This window comes from Salvelinus alpinus, chromosome 30 (genome assembly GCF_045679555.1).
Source record: "Salvelinus alpinus chromosome 30, SLU_Salpinus.1, whole genome shotgun sequence".
Taxonomy (NCBI): Eukaryota; Metazoa; Chordata; class Actinopteri; order Salmoniformes; family Salmonidae; genus Salvelinus; species Salvelinus alpinus.
In genome coordinates, this window is record NC_092115.1 from 19,067,096 (window position 1) to 19,084,191 (window position 17,096).

The 17,096-nt window shown below is 42.6% G+C and overlaps 1 protein-coding gene across 2 annotated transcripts in view; it reads left to right on the forward strand.

The window, feature by feature from the left end:
* Window positions 1-17,096, forward strand: part of LOC139559605 (thymocyte selection-associated high mobility group box protein TOX-like) — a 91,410-nt gene extending 74,314 nt beyond the window's left edge. Inside the window, exons 6-10 of one of the 2 annotated variants that reach the window (XM_071375750.1) lie at window positions 1,481-1,705; window positions 4,769-4,849; window positions 5,221-5,649; window positions 14,906-15,048; window positions 15,541-17,096. In XM_071375750.1, coding sequence (XP_071231851.1) covers window positions 1,481-1,705; window positions 4,769-4,849; window positions 5,221-5,649; window positions 14,906-15,048; window positions 15,541-15,577 — 915 coding nt within the window. In that variant the 3' untranslated portion in view covers window positions 15,578-17,096. Of the gene's footprint in view, window positions 1-1,477; window positions 1,706-4,768; window positions 4,850-5,220; window positions 5,650-14,905; window positions 15,049-15,540 lie in introns of both variants that reach the window. The other variant, XM_071375748.1, reaches the window with a different exon arrangement.

A 17,096-nucleotide genomic window follows, 5' to 3' on the forward strand; every position in this document is an offset into this window, starting at 1 on the left:
GCTATTTTTGTTTTATCAGTATAAAACAAAACATATTCAACACAGTGATGGAGAAGGAAAAGTCTGGCATGATTGTAACTACCGGTACTACCATCTGTCAAGGTGCTTTCATACAGACACTATTTCTTTATCTGTTTCCAAACTCTCACACTCAGGGTCATATTGACTATCTCACAATAAAAGCAAATTGTTTCAAACAGTACATTCCTATTGACCAAGATCATGTAAATTGAGAGAAATGTTTCAGAATGTTCCGCAATATTTTTGGTATATACACTGTAAAACCATGAAATATGTCACACATTTATAACCAAACATCAGTGTTTAAACATAAGGCATTTAGACTTGCCATTAAGTCTTCTCATCTTAAGCACAGGCGTTTAGAATCCAAGATTAAACATGATAGTCAACTTTTTCCGGTCAGTTTCCAACCAGAACACCTGTATCTCCTAAATGTTCAGATTTTAAACACTACTGTTTACCTTCCCGTGGTCCCGTTTAGAGTGCATTTAGTCAATATAAATTGGTCCCGTTTAGAGTGCATTTAGTTAATATAAATTGGTCCCGTTTAGAGTGCATTTAGTCAATATAAATTGGTCCCGTTTAGAGTGCATTTAGTCAATATAAATTGGTCCCGTTTAGAGTGCATTTAGTCAATATAAATTGGTCCCGTTTAGAGTGCATTTAGTTAATATAAATTGGTCCCGTTTAGAGTGCATTTAGTCAATATAAATTGGTCCCGTTTAGAGTGCATTTAGTCAATATAAATTGGTCCCGTTTAGAGTGCATTTAGTTAATATAAATTGGTCCCGTTTAGAGTGCATTTAGTCAATATAAATTGGTCCCGTTTAGAGTGCATTTAGTCAATATAAATTGGTCCCGTTTAGAGTGCATTTAGTCAATATAAATTGGTCCCGTTTAGAGTGCATTTAGTCAATATAAATTGATGTGACTTTACATGTCTTTTATTCAGATCAGTGTTGTCTGTCACCTTACCTACATTTCAGCTGAACAGGAAAAATATATATATTTTCAATCGCAGGGCTCTACGCTGACCTTTTTTACAAGGAGCACATGTGCGCACACAAAGACATTTAGGAGCACAATGAAAAATATTAGAGATATTAAAGCTAGAATCTTACATTTTTTTACAATCTAAACACTGTGACGCATTTTCATTGAAGTACTAAATGCCTTGCCGCGTTTAAAAAGTGTTCCAGAAAAGTGTCTAGTTATATGTTCAGATCCAAAACACTTGGTTTTACAGTGTACGTTAGGTAGCATACAGTATGAGTTTTACATTTTCCTGCTCAGCTCCTATTGTCAGGAAAAGTCTGGGCCCCTACAGTATGTTTAGCATATTCACCCTTCATTTCCATCCTGTTCCATCATCTAATCAATCAATTACACCGATTCCACACTAATTTTCTCTCTCCAGAAACCCATTTAGTCTGACCATTTCTATCTCTCCTCCCAGCAGGCAGAGAAGCGACCGGCAGCGGTCGAGACGCCCAAAAAACCCAAGACCCCCAAGAAGAAGAAGAAGAAGGATCCCAACGAACCCTCGAAGCCAGTTTCTGCCTACGCTCTGTTCTTCAGAGACACCCAGGCAGCCATCAAGGGATCCAACCCCAATGCTACTTTTGGAGAGGTTTCCAAGATAGTGGCCTCCATGTGGGACGGCCTTGGAGAGGAACAGAAACAGGTATAACACCTATAGTTAGGGTGACCACATTTAAAATACCTAAATGTGGGACAAAAGGAGGATTTAGCGGGACATTTGCAGAACAGTGTAGCCTACATGAATAAAAACATTTAAAACAGGCTTGATTGAAGTAACAGAAAATGTTGAATGAGCAACTAATGAGCATGGAGATCCTCACAAATTTGACAAAATGACCATCTATCAGTCTAATACAGCTATTTAATTTTGTAGCTTTTCATCAAAAGCACACTTTTTTAAAAGTAGGTGGCCCATTGTTCTAGCTGGAATTTAGCCTGGAAGGATTTGAGAAATATGACTGGTTGACCATAGGCCTATGACATTGGCCTACGTCTCGTCTTGGCTGTGCAAAATATCAAATCTCAGCAACTATTGGAGAAGTGTTTACATCACCAGTAGGCTACTACATCCTTATGACATACTGGGCCTTCACAAAGTATTCATACCCCTTGACTTATTCCACATTTTGTTGTGTTACAGCCTGAATTATAAAATGATTAAATTGATTGTTTTTCTCACCCATCTACACACAATACCGCATATTGACAAAGTGATTACAGCTGTGTCTTTCTGGGTAAGTCTCAAAAGAGCTTTCCAAACCTGGATTGTGCAACATTTGCCCATTATTCTTTTCAAAATTCTTCAAGCTCTGTCAAATTGGTTGTTGATGATTACAAGACAACCATTTTCATGTCTTGCAATAGATTTTCAAGTAGACTTAAGTCAAAACAGGAACATTCAATGTCTTCTTGGTAATTAACTCCAGTGTAGATTTGGCTTTGTGTTTTAGGTTATTGTCCTGCTGAAAGGTGAATTCATCGCCCAGTGTCTGGTGGAAAGCAGACTGAACCAGGTTTTCCTCTAGGATTTTGCCTGTGCTTAGCTCTATTCCATTTATTTTAGTTACTGAAAAACTCTGCAGTCCTTAATGATTACAAGTATAAACTGATGCAGCCACCACGATGCTTGAAAATATGGAGAGTGCTGCTCTGTAAAGTGTTGTATTGGATTTGCCCCAAACATAACACTGTATTCAGAACTAAAAGCGAATTGCTTTGCCACATTTTTTGCAGTATTACTTCAGCGCCTTGTTGTACAGGCTTCCTGCTTTTCACTCTGTCTGTCACGGCTCCTCTCCTTGTTCGTTCGGCGATCGGCGATCGACGTCAACGGCTTTCTAGCCATCGCCGCTCCATTTCTCATATGTCCATTTGTTTTGTCTTGTTACATACACACCTGGTTTTCATTCCATAATCACACTGCATGTATTTAGTCCTTTGTTCCCCTCCATGTCTTTGTGTGTAATTGTTTATTGTTATGTGGATATTGTCAGGCGCCACACTTTTGTTATGTTCCGTGTTTTTGGCACGTTTATGTTTTTATGTGCTGTTGTTTTTGGACCGGAATTAAAGTGCGTCTGTTTACTACACTCTGCTCTCCTGCACCTGACTTCGCCTCCCGTACACACCCCTAACACTGTCAATGATGTTAGTATTGTGGAGTAAATACAATGTTGTTGATCCATCCTCAGTTTTCTCTTATCAAAGCCATTAAACTCTGTAACTGTTTTAAAGTCACCATTGGCCTCATGGTGAAATCCCTGAGCGGTTTCCTTCCTCTCCTGCAACTGAGTTAGGAAGGACGCCTCTATCTTTGTTGTGACTGGGTGTATTGATCAAAGTGTAATTAATAGCTTCACCATGCTCAAAGGTATGTTCAATGTCTCCTTTTTTTAACCCATCTACCAATAGGTGCCCTTCTTTGCGAGGCATTGGAAAACCTCCCTGGTCTTTGTGGTTGAATGTGTTTGAAATTCACTGCACAACTGAGAGACCTTACAGATAATTGTATGTGTGGGGTACAGAGATGAGGTAGTCATTCAAAAATCATGTTAAACACTTATTGCACACAGAGTGAGTCCATGCAACTTATTATGTGACTTGTGTTTACTTCTGAACTTATGTAGGCTTGCTATAAAAGGGATTGAATACTTGTTGACTCAAGACATTTCAGCCCTGTATTTTTTAATAATTTGAAAAATTTCGAAAAACATCATTCTACTTTGACATTATGGTGTATTGTGTGTAGGCCAGTGACAAAATATCTCAATGTAATCCATGTTAATTTCAGGCTGTAACACAACAACATGTGGGAATGTCAAGAGTTTGTAAGTACTTTCTGAAGGCAGTGTATATCTTTTCATTAGCGCAACGTGACTGGTTGTCATGTCTGACTGAAATACAGGACAAATCAACCTTTTTTTTCTAAATTAGTGGTGTTTGAAGTTGTTGGTAAAGTGCAGAACATGATTGTTTGGTTGCAGAACAAAGGGCCAAAATGCGAGACTGTACTGTACATTTCCTTGTTCGACTTCATTAAACACTGATGCTATAGAATAGATTAGAATATATTAATTAGATTAGAATAAAACTTTATTGTCCTCACAAAAATGCTATTTGTTTTAATTTGGAATTTCAAACCTTTTCACAGTTTCACAGTAGAAGTCATTGGCTCTCCCTGGTCCTGTGGCTCTGCTACTGTGAATCATGCTACTGTGTGTTTCGACTAACAAATGACCTCTTGACATAAGAAAATAGAAGAGCAAGCTTTTACATATTTATTCTATTGTAGTAAGCGCTATTGTCCTATTACACACACGCGCACACACAGAAACACATTCTTATGCAAACACGCACACACCTCCAGAGGGGTGTGTGAGGGTGGAGGAATGAGGGTGGATGTCTGTCTGAGGACAGGACAATGTTCTTCCTGGAGAGAGACCAGATTTATTATCGGTAAATAATGACACCCAGACAGACAGGCAAAGACAGACAGATGGATGGATAGTGAAGAGGAACAATCTAGTCCTGTATAAAATGGGAACCTTTTGAGTATTATCCAGATGCCCCAACTACAGCTATTATGCTTTATGAAACATTATAACACATTCATATGACAAAAACACTAACCCCATTTAAAAAAAAAAAAAAAAAAAAGGGCAACCAAAGTGCAAATGTTTACTGTTCTTTCTTGGTGTTTTTATAGGTGTACAAAAAGAAGACAGAGACTGCCAAGAAGGAGTACCTGAAGCAGCTGGCTGCATACAGAGCAAGCCTGGTCTCACAGGTAGGGACCCAGACATGAACATAAGTCTTCATGAGAGCTGTGGTCAGTTGATTCTCTATGACTGTATGACTCTGATAAGGTAACACTGTTACACTCTTTTACCCTCTTCCAACTCTGTCTTTCCTGTTCTCTCTCTCTCTCCCTCCCTCCCTCCCTCCCTCCCTCCCTCCCTCCCTCCCTCCCTCTCTCTCTCTCTCTCTCTCTCTCTCTCTCTCTCTCTCTCTCTCTCTCTCTCTCTCTCTCTCTCTCTCTCTCTCTCTCTCTCTCTCTCTCTCTCTCTCTCTCTCTCTCTCTCTCTCTCTCTCTCTCCCTCTCTCTCTCTCTCTCTCTCTCTCTCTCTCTCTCTCTCTCTCTCTCTCCCCTCCTTCCAGAGTTACAATGATCCAGGTGATGTCAAGGTGTCCCAGGCCTCCTCTATGCTGGGGCCCAAGCCCCCCGTGTTCCCCGGATCAGGCCAGCAGCACCCCCACCCCCATCACTCCCACCCCAGCCTCTACATGAGCCACCCCTACCACCACCAGAGCCACCACCCCCACCCCCACCACCAGCAACAGCAGTCCCAGCAGCACCAGGCCGGCCTCAGCCCCCACCTGTCCCCCCTCCAGGGTCTCTCCAGGGGGGTGGCCCCCCGGGCCAGTGGACCCCATCCAGGTGGAGTGTCTCTGGGCAGCATGGCGGCGGCGACAACCCCTCCCCTCCAGATCAGCCCACCCCTCCACTCCCACTCTCATCTAGGAATGCACCACCAGCAACAGCTCGGTGGACACCCGCTGTCTCTGCACTCGCCCTCCATGGCCCAGGTGAGTTCAACACACAAACACACAATCATGGCCCAGGTGAGTTCCACACTGTACATATTATGCATATTGCGGTAATACGCTTAAACATGGTCACCTACAATGTACAGTTACACACACTCACATAAACATGCATACGTGATGCAACCACATCAAATGGAGAGTGTAAGTGGTGTGTGTGTGTTTTATGGGTTGATGAGGATGTTATACTGTATATGATTCATGGTATTTACAATCACATCCGGTCCCTTCATGTTCCCTCAGGGCAGAGATTGAGGGCAAGCCAGGATGTAGGATGCCAGGATGTATTCATATCTGCCAGCCTGATACTGTACACACACACACACACAATTATTTTCTTCTTCACATTTTCTCCTTTCCTCCGCTTCTGACCGCATGTGCTGCCATAGAAATAGAATGGGAATCCCATTCAAGTCAATGATGGCATAATGGGTGGACTGGCGGCCATTGCGACTGTACCCATAGGAGCAAAGCAGGAAGTAAAAGCAGGAAGTGTACCCATCAATCTATGCTGTTATTTGTTGATTCAACTCAACTGACATGACAAAAAATAAATTTCATTGCATGAGCCACATCAGTTAACATCATTTGAATGAACATTCTACATTACCAAGGAAATTATTCCATCACAATATCAGGCAACCATTGCAAGTGTACCCATGAGTTTATTCCATTCTATTCATCGCTTGCTACAACACCTTGCATTTTTCAGCAAGGGGCAACAAAGTTTCATCATGTTGTTAAGAGTCCATGTTATACCAGAAATGGCCTCAACCACACAGATGCCCGGCTGTCCCATCTTCAGTCAGCTGGTCCTCCCCCTCACAAAATGTTGTTGGGTATATTTTGAAATGGTTACGAAGGTTGTTTTATTTTCATGACGGTCTTTATCCATAACCGTAGGTTATATGGTAATTGTGCCATCCCTAACACACACACACAATCCCCCATTTTCCATTTTCTCCCAGTAATAAACAAATGCATTAGGCTGATGATGTGATATAAGGACGCCAACAGCAGCACATTGAGATTGATGAATGCATCAGTGGTGGAGACAAAACGCCAGGCAGGCAGGGCTATCTGATGAAGCCAGTCTAGCAGACAGGACAGGACACATACACAGGAAATGAGATGAGTTCTCTGTAGAGGCTAGTCAACAACACAGATTGGAAGAGCATCTCTCTCTCTCTCTCTCTCTCTCTCTCATATATATAGAGAATACATACAAGAATACAAAATGGAGCTCAATGGGCTAATTTCCTCACTAATGCAACAGAGAAGTTGTGCATTGTCCTGGAAATAAAATACAAACACACCAACAAACAAAGAAAAGAATGAATATACCAATCAACAACCACAGAACAGTTGTGTTAGAGAGAGGACTGTGGGAGGGACACATCTAACACACCCCACTGTCTATTCCCTATAGTGTACTACTTTTGGCCAGAGCTCAATAGGTTGGTGTCATTTGAGACGGACATTAGTTTGATAAGGGGACCAGGTCGTTATGGAAAAATCTATCCAGGGGAACAGGTGACAGACCTCTTCAGTGAGAAAGAAACATACCTTCTGATTTCCTGTCCGTGTTACCTAGAATGAACAACAAAACAACATTTACGTTTGAGTCATTTAGCAGACGCTCTTATCCAGAGCAACTTACAGTAGTGAGTGCATACATTTTCATACTGGTCCCCTGTGGGAATCGAACCCAAACCCTGCCGTTGCAAGCACCGTGCTCAACTGAGCAACACAGGACCCGTGGGAGGGTTTGTGGGAGATTCTAGGTAAAGGCGATGGGGTGAATTATCATTTTTTACTGTGATGTGGCTTTCAAGCCTAACTCTCTATGCCACTCACGTCCTAGACGAGTTATATCAATATAGAAAAGGCTACTCAACCTATCCTGGTAGTTTGACTGTGTCTAATCTCGGTTAACCCAGAACTAAAAGCTCACGGAATTTGGTTATGTTTACGTAGTCTGTCCAGTGTCCACGAGAGATTAGACTGTGTCCTACCACTCTCACCTGTCCAATGTGTTAGATGACTTAACCTTCTTAGAAGAACATAACGGAAAGATAGTGTCTTTATGCTGTAGCTTTGAGATTGTGGACTCTAGGTATTCAGTAAGCATTGTGGGAATCGTTGTTGTTTTTTTTAAAGAGAGGAACTGCCATTTGTCTCTTTATCTCTGCTCAGCAGGCAAATGAACTGTTGCTGTGGCTGATCGAACATTTATTTGAGGAGAGGGGGAGGAGGTTGTGGAGGGGTGCCTAAGTCTTCATACGGATTAGAATATGAATTTGTCTGAAGTCCAATTTGAGATGAGCTGCCTGTATGGGGCTGCCTGTATGGGGCTGCCTGTATGGCTGTGTCAGTCCGTGGAGAAAATAGGGGAAGAATGGTTAAACGGAGGTTTGGGTTTGGTTGCCACTAAGCCCCCAGCGCTCAGATCCCTCTTTTATTGGGGACTTTTAAATCCCGCGGGGAGTAATAATCCTTCCTCGCTCAATTTTGCATATTTTGTTAGAGAGAGAGCGCAAACAAAAAAAACATCAGGGCTGAAACTTTTCCCCTGAGCTAAGAGAGTAGGGGAAGGGGGGTATGAGGAGGTGGGGGAGAGGGGGAGAGGGAGGGAAAGAGAGAGATACAAAAGGGGCAGATGGGGCCTTTGTGATGGAGTGAAGGAGAAGAATTTGTGGAACAATGCCTGAATAGGTGAGAGTCTGAGGAGGGGGAAGAGAACTCAGCCACCTGCTGTCCCCTCTCTGTCCCCTCTCTTTTAGAGAAGGGTTTGTAGCGTAGCGCCCAGATTAACTTCCCTTTCATACGCTCTCTCTCTCTCTCTCTCTCTCTCTCTCTCTCTCTCTCTCTCTCTCTCTCTCTCTCTCTCTCTCTCTCTCTCTCTCTCTCTCTCTCTCTCTCTCTCTCGCTCTCTCTCGCTCTCTCTCTCTCTCTCTCTCTCTCTCTTCTATCTCTCCTCTATCTGTCCCACTCCTCCCTTTCTCCCACAAAAGAAAAAAGAAAAACTCTTCAAGAAACCCCAACATTAAAATATCTGCTCCCATAATTAAAATAACTACTTTCTTACTTCCCACCTTCTGTCTCTCCCCCTACCCCAGCTAGCTAGGGTCCACCTCCTCAGAGTACACTCAGTTCTACCATGGACTCTCTACAGGGCAGCTCCGTCCAAAAACCAACTCGTACATTGAGGATACTACAATACTTGCTTTATTGGTCCATTTGCATGGATATTCTTAATTTTTTGTAGTTGCAGTATCCAACCTGACACAGACAGGCTGGGTGCAGCACAGGGACTACGGCAGAGCAGCACCCCAGGAGCACTTAGGATGCACTCATGTCTATCAGAGCCTATTTGTGTCATACTATAACTTAACATGGGTGGTGAATATTTAATTCACAGATTCTTATATAGTGTATCTGTGTACAGTACTGCTATAGAGAATTCTACAATACTTTCCCATCCATAGTATCCACGGATCAGTTATCCAAGTTATATCAATCAATCAAATGTATTTATGAAGCCCTTCTTACATCAGCTGATGTCACAAAGTGCTGTACAGAAACCCAGCCTAAAACCCCAAACAGCAAGCAATGCAGGTGTAGAAGCACGGTGGCTAGGAAAAACTCCCTAGAAAGGCCAGAACCTAGGAAGAAACCTAGAGAGGAACCAGGCTATAAGGGGTGACCAGTCCTCTTCTGGCTGTGCCGGGTGGAGATTATAACAGAACATGGCCAAGATGTTCAAATGTTCATAGATGACCAGCAGGGTCAAATAATAATAATCACAGTGGTTGTAGAGGGTGCAGCAGGTCAGCACCTCAGGAGTAAAATGTCAGTTGGCTTTTCATAGCCGATCATTCAGAGTATCTCTACTGCTCCTGCTGTCTCCAGAGAGTTGAAAACAGCAGGTCTGGGACAAGGTAGCACGTCTGGTGAACAGGTCAGGATTCCATAGCCGCAGGCAGAACAGTTGAAACTGGAGCAGCAGCACGGCCAGGTGGACTGGGGACAGCAAGGAGTCATCAGGCCAGGTAGTTCTGAGGCAAGGTCCTAGGGCTCAGGTCCTCCGAGAGAGAGAAAGAAAGAAAGAAAGAAAGTAAGAAAGAGAGAAAAAGAGAGAAAGAGAGAGAATTAGAGAGAGCATACTTAAATTCACACAGGACACCGGATAAGACAGGAGAAATACTCCAGATATAACAGACTGACCCTAGCCCCCCGACACAAACTACTGCAGCATAAATACTGGAAGCTGAGACAGGAGGGGTTGGAGACACCGTGGCCCCATCCGACGATACCCCCGGACAGGGCCAAACAGGCAGGATATAACCCCACCCACTTTGCTAAAGCACAGCCCCCACACCACTAGAGGGATATCTTCAACCACCAACTTACCATCCTGAGATGGTCTGATGTTCTTACACATCCCTGCACGTGACTTGATTTGGCTGTTATAGGTTTTGTAAGAGACATCAGTGTCATGGGAATTGCGTGCTGTGGACTCAGACTCCATAACAACTTGTGAGATTCTAACCATCTGTATGTACAGTGCATTCAGAAAAGTATTCAGACTTTCCGAATGGTGTTGACCCCATGACTTTTTCCACATTTTGTTGCGTTACAGCCTCATTATAAAATGGATTAAATACATTTTTTCCCTCATCAATCTACACACAATACCCATAATGACAAAGCAAAAACATTATTATATATTTTTTTAATGTATTAAAAATAAAAACCAAGATGATGGAGGTCACTGTGTTCTTGGGGACCTACAATGCTGCAGAGATGTTTTGGTACCTTTCCCCAGATCTGTGCCTCGACACAATCCTGTCTTGGAGCTCTATGGACGATTCGTTCAACCTCATGGCTTGGTTTTTGCTCTGACATGCACTGTCAACTGAGGGACCTTATATAGGGAGGTGTGCCTTTCCAAATCATGTCCAATCAATTGAATTTACCACAGGTGGACTCTAATCAAGTTGTAGAAACATCTCAAGGATGATCATTGGAAACAGGCTGCACCTGAGACACCTCCATTTCGAGTCTCATAGCAAAGGGTCAGAATACTTGTGTAAATGTGATATTTCCGGGGGGTTTTATTTATACATTTGCAAAAAATCAAAAAACCTGTTTTTGCTTTGTCATTATGGGGTATTGTGTGTAGATTGATGGGGGGGAAAAACGATTTAATACGTTTTAGAATAAGGCTGTAATGTAACAAAATGTGGAAAAAGTCAAGGGGTCTGAATTCTTTCTGAATGCACTGTAAATGTAAGGTGCTCATCTTCTTCTGAGGGATAAGTGTCTAACTAAGTCTGGCTTATTTCACATGATATGTGCACATACAGTATACAGTCGTGGCCAAAAGTTTTGAGAATGACACAAAAATGTATTTTCACAAAGTCTGCTGCCTCAGTTTGTATGATGGCAATTTGCATATACTCCAGAATGTTATGAAGAGTGATCAGATGAATTGCAATTAATTGCAAAGTCCCTCTTTGCCATGTAAATGAACTGAATCCCCCAAAAACATTTCCACTGCATTTCAGCCCTGCCACAAAAGGACCAGCTGACATCATGTCAGTGATTCTCTCGTTAACACAGGTGTGAGTGTTGACGAGGACAAGGCTGGAGATCACTCTGTCATGCTGATTGAGTTCGAATAACAGACTGGAAGCTTCAAAAGGAGGGTGGTGCTTGGAATCATTGTTCTTCCTCTGTCAACCATGGTTACCTGCAAGGAAACACGTGCCATCATCATTGCTTTGCACAAAAAGGGCTTCACAGGCAAGAATATTGCTGCCAGTAAGATTGCACCTACAGTGGGGCAAAAAAGTATTTAGTCAGCCACCAATTGTGCAAGTTCTCCCACTTAAAAAGATGAGAGAGGCCTGTAATTTTCATCATAGGTACACTTCAACTATGACAGACAAAATGAGAAAAAAAAATCCAGAAAATCACATTGTAGGATTCTTTATGAATTTATTTGCAAATTATGGTGGAAAATAAGTATTTGGTCAATAACAAAAGTTTATCTCAATACTTTGTTATATACCCTTTGTTGGCAATGACAGAGGTCAAACGTTTTCTGTAAGTCTTCACAAGGTTTTCACACACTGTTGCTGGTATTTTGGCCCATTCCTCCATGCAGATCTCCTCTAGAGCAGTGATGTTTTGGGGCTATTGCTGGGCAACACGGACTTTCAACTCCCTCCAAAGATTTTCTATGGGGTTGAGATCTGGAGACTGGCTAGGCCACTCCAGGACCTTGAAATGCTTCTTACGAAGCCACTCCTTCGTTGCCCGGGCGGTGTGTTTGGGATCATTGTCATGCTGAAAGACCCAGCCATGTTTCATCTTCAATGCCCTTGCTGATGGAAGGAGGTTTTCACTCAAAATCTCACGATACATGGCCCCATTCATTCTTTCCTTTACACGGATCAGTCGTCCTGGTCCCTTTGCAGAAAAACAGCCCCAAAGCATGATGTTTCCACCCCCATGCTTCACAGTAGGTATGGTGTTCTTTGGATGCAACTCAGCATTCTTTGTCCTCCAAACACGACGAGTTGAGTTTTTACCAAAAAGTTATATTTTGGTTTCATCTGACCATATGACATTCTCCCAATCTTCTTCTGGATCATCCAAATGCTCTCTAGCAAACTTCAGACGGGCCTGGACATGTACTGGCTTAAGCAGGGGGAAACGTCTGGCACTGCAGGATTTGAGTCCCTGGCGGCGTAGTGTGTTACTGATGGTAGGCTTTGTTACTTTGGTCCCAGCTCTCTGCAGGTCATTCACTAGGTCCCCCCGTGTGGTTCTGGGATTTTTCCCCACCGTTCTTGTGATCATTTTGACCCCACGGGGTGAGATCTTGCGTGGAGCCCCAGATCGAGGGAGATTATCAGTGGTCTTGTATGTCTTCCATTTCCTAATAATTGCTCCCACAGTTGATTTCTTCAAACCAAGCTGCTTACCTATTGCAGATTCAGTCTTCCCAGCCTGGTGCAGGTCTACAATTTTGTTTCTGGTGTCCTTTGACAGCTCTTTGGTCTTGGCCATAGTGGAGTTTGGAGTGTGACTGTTTGAGGTTGTGGACAGGTGTCTTTTATACTGATAACAAGTTCAAACAGGTGCCATTAATACAGGTAACAAGTGGAAGACAGAGGAGCCTCTTAAAGAAGAAGTTACAGGTCTGTGAGAGCCAGAAATCTTGCTTGTTTGTAGGTGACCAAATACTTATTTTCCACCATAATTTGCAAATAAATTCATAAAAAATCCTACAATGTGATTTTCTGGATTTTTTTTCTCATTTTGTCTGTCATAGTTGGAAGTGTACCTATGATGAAAATTACAGGCCTCTCTCATCTTTTTAAGTGGGAGAACTTGCACAATTGGTGGCTGACTAAATACTTTTTTGCCCCACTGTAAATCAACCATTTATCGGATCATCAACAACTACAAGGAGAGCGGTTCAATTGTTGGGAAGAAGGCTTCAGGGCGCCCAAGAAAGTCCAGCAAGCGCCAGGACCGTCTCCTAAAGTTGATTCAGCTGTGGGATCGGGGCACCACCAGTACAGAGCTTGCTTAGGAATGGCAGCAGGCAGGTGTGAGTGCATCTGCACGCATAGTGAGGCGAAGACTTTTGGAGGATGGCCTGGGGTCAAGAAGGGCAGCAAAGAAGCCACTTCTCTCCAGGAAAACATCAGGGACAGACTGATATTCTGCAAAAGGTACAGGGATTGGACTGCTGAGGACGGGGGTAAAGTCGTTTTCTCTGATGAATCCCCTTTCCGATTGGGGAAAAAGCTTGTCCGGAGAAGAAGGTGAGTGCTACCATCAGTCCTGTGTCATGCCAACGGTAAAGCATCCTGAGACCATTCATGTATGGGGTTGCTTCTCAGCCAAGGGAGTGGGCTCACTCACAATTTTGCCTAAGAACACAGCCATGAATAAAGAATGGTACCAACACATCCTCCAAGAGCAACTTCTCCCAACCATCCAGGAACAGTTTGGTGACGAACAATACCTTTTCCAGCATAATGGACCACCTTGCCATAAGGCAAAGTGATAACTAAGTGGCTCTGGGAACAAAACATCAATATTTTGGGTCCATGGCCAGGAAACTCCCCAGACCTTAATCCCATTGAGAACTTGTGGTCAATCCTCAAGAGGCGGGTGGACAAACAAAAACCTACAAATTCTGACAAACTCCAAGCATTGATTATGCAAGAATGGGCTGCCATCAGTCAGGATGTGGCCCAGAAGTTAATTGACAGCATGCCAGGGCAGACTGCAGAGGTCTTGAAAAAGAAGGGTCAACACTGCAAATATTGACTCTTTGCATCAACTTCATGTAATTGTCAATAAAAGCCTTTGACACTTATGAAATGCTTGTAATTATACTTCAGTATTCCATAGTAACATCTGACAAAAATATCTAAAGACACTGAAGCAGCAAACTTTGTGAAAATTAATATTTGTGTCATTCTCAAAACTTTTGGCAACGACTGTACACTGAGTGTACAAAACACCTTCCTAATATTGAGTTGCACCCCTTTTTGCCCTCAGAACAGCCTCAATTCGTCGGTGCATGGACTCGACAAGGTGTCGAAAGCGTTCCACAGAGAGCTGGCCCATGTTGACTCCAATGCATTCTTGATACACACGGGAAACTGTTGAGCGTGAAAAACCCATCAGCGTTGCAGTTCTTGACACACTCAAACTGGGGCGCCTGGCAGCTACTACCATACCCCATTCAAAGTCACGTAAATCTTTTGTCTTGCCCATTCACCCTCTAAATGACACAATGCATCTCAGTCTCAGTTGTCTCAAGTCTTAAAAATCCTTCTTTAACCTGTCTCCTCCCCTTCATCTACACTGATTGAAGTGGATTTAACAAGTAACATCAATAAGGGATCATAGCTTTCACCTGGATTCACCTGGTCAGTTAATGTCATGGAAAGTACTATGTACTGTACATGCTACTAAGATGCACTTTGGCACTGCAATACATGCTCCCAAGTTTGGATGCAACTCCTGTGCCTCTTCTGCCATTCATTCCAATTAGTGTGAATTGAAATGTATCCATGAACAAGATGGCTGCCATTAGCGGCACATTCTAGAATCTATGACCTAGGCCACTCTAGTAATTGAATGTATCTCCGAGAAGGATAACACTGGAAAACATGGACTCTAATGCTAGACTTCTCTTTTCCAGGGATTTCCTCTCCAGTCAGAATTCCAGAACATGATCAACTCGTCCGGTGGGCAGGGACTGTCCCCATCCATGGACTACAGACAGGTGTGTCGGAATGGGCCCAGCCAGCACCTCGACTGGACCAGCGAATACTGCGGCAACGGGTAGGAATTCACTCTCACTCACTCGGGCAGTTATTTGCATGACAGTTACTGGCTGGCAAGATTTCATGACCACTACAGCTCTACACACACCCATTATTCTATTCACACACACACACTCAGAATACTCATAATTATTATATAGTATGACAATAGAGAAACACAGCAGATATGAGAGTATGAACGGAGTTTATACTCTGTGTGACCTTTAGGGCAGGTTTCCCAGAAATAGATGAGGTCCAATTATGAACTAAGAAGTACTTTGAATGGAGAATCTCCATTGAGCAAGCTCTGTATTCCAGGAGTAGGTGATTTTGTTTCACTCTTCCAGTCTGAACCCAAGTTGCAATCAATCAATCAAACTCTATTTTAATTGTATTTCACAACACAAATGCAAGGGTCTCAACACATGTTAAGAGACATTGATTATTATTGATTGATTGATTATTATTTTATTATTATTCCTCATGGTTCCTCCATCTCCTCTTCTTTCAGAGCTCTTCAGAGAGACAAGCCTCTGTTCCTGACCTGATCTGACCTCTAACCTCCACAAAACCACCCCCGGAACAGACTGCAACCTGACCTGGTCCACATTCGGTCCCACTCTGCGTTCACTGGACCAAGGCATTGCCCTCAACCCCAGCAGAAACTCCTTGACCACCACCCCCCACTCTGGCCAAACCATCTGACCGTCACTCAAACAAGAAAGGCAGAAGCACATTTTCCAAAACATCCATATTTTGATATGTTTTGGTTCTTTGTGATCTACTTTGAAAATAATCATACTGATGTCATGAGTGGGTTTTGGATTCTTTGTGACCCACACTCTACCCTCACCTGATATTAGATACAAATGTCAAGTTAATGTTTTTGGACTTTGCAATGTATGCCCATAAAGGCACAAATAAATGTGTTCAGAGATGTGAAAGAATAGGCAGTACTGTCCTCTCTACTGACGTGTCATTGGATCGTTACTGATATGTCACTGGGTTGTGTTTTGAGGAAGACAAGCTGGTGACGTAAAAGCGTTATGTTAAGACCATTGTTCAAATCCCAGAAGTTAATTTAGCACTTAGGGGCTCTTGGGTCTTTTTTTCCCACACATAGCAAGATGTCAACCAAAACCCCAAAATTACTTTTATTTTGAAAGGAAAAACAAGATCTTTATCATTTGAAAAAATAAATAAAGAACACCTATTATATTTCTATACCTCTTTCCTCTTTCTCTTAATCTCTGGCTCTCTCTCTCTGCTACTGGACTGCCTTAGAGACTGTTGTGTGTCTTTGAGCAGTGTTGTGTTGCTCTTTCTAAACTGATGCTGATCATGTTCATAGGATCCTCTGTGGACTATGTCGAGGCTGGTTAGTATAGACATCCCCTCAAGCTGTACATAGAATTTTGTGTTACTCTTGCTCCTAGGGTATAACAACAAATGCTTTTTTCAAGTGCAGTGTGATTTTGAATTGGATCACACTGGTTTTTATTTAACTATCAAAGAAGGGAAATTGATTAAACGGCTGTTATAGTTGTTTGGATTTTATTGGGGCGTAAACATTTTCAATATCATGATATTTGTAAGATAAAACTTGCTAAATCAGTAGTTTCCATTCTCTGAAATAAAGTTGTAAACTTTGGCTGCCCTTTACCTGGAAAACATCCCAATCCTGTGTCTGAGGTTGTTCCTCTTTATCAGTAGAAAGCGTCAGAATGAGAATGGTAGAGACAGATTGGTAGAGTGGCAATATATACAACCCTGACATCTGGCTCATCGTCACTCTTCTGATCACTCCCATCTCTCTTTCTCTCTCTCCAAGTCTCTTCATCATGCTGCGCCTATTTATGAAACAATAACTGTAGGTGTTTTTTTAAAGTCCTTATGTTTAATAGCGTTGATGATGGCTGTCTTCTCTGTTCCATCTGGGTTCCTTTCTCTTTGGCAGAAAAACGTCTCCAGGCAACAACAATGTGAAGAATTGTGTTCTTATTTTTAGTTTCTAATGTGTTTGAAAGAAATAAAGTCAAACCTGCATTTTTGTGCAGTAATCACTCA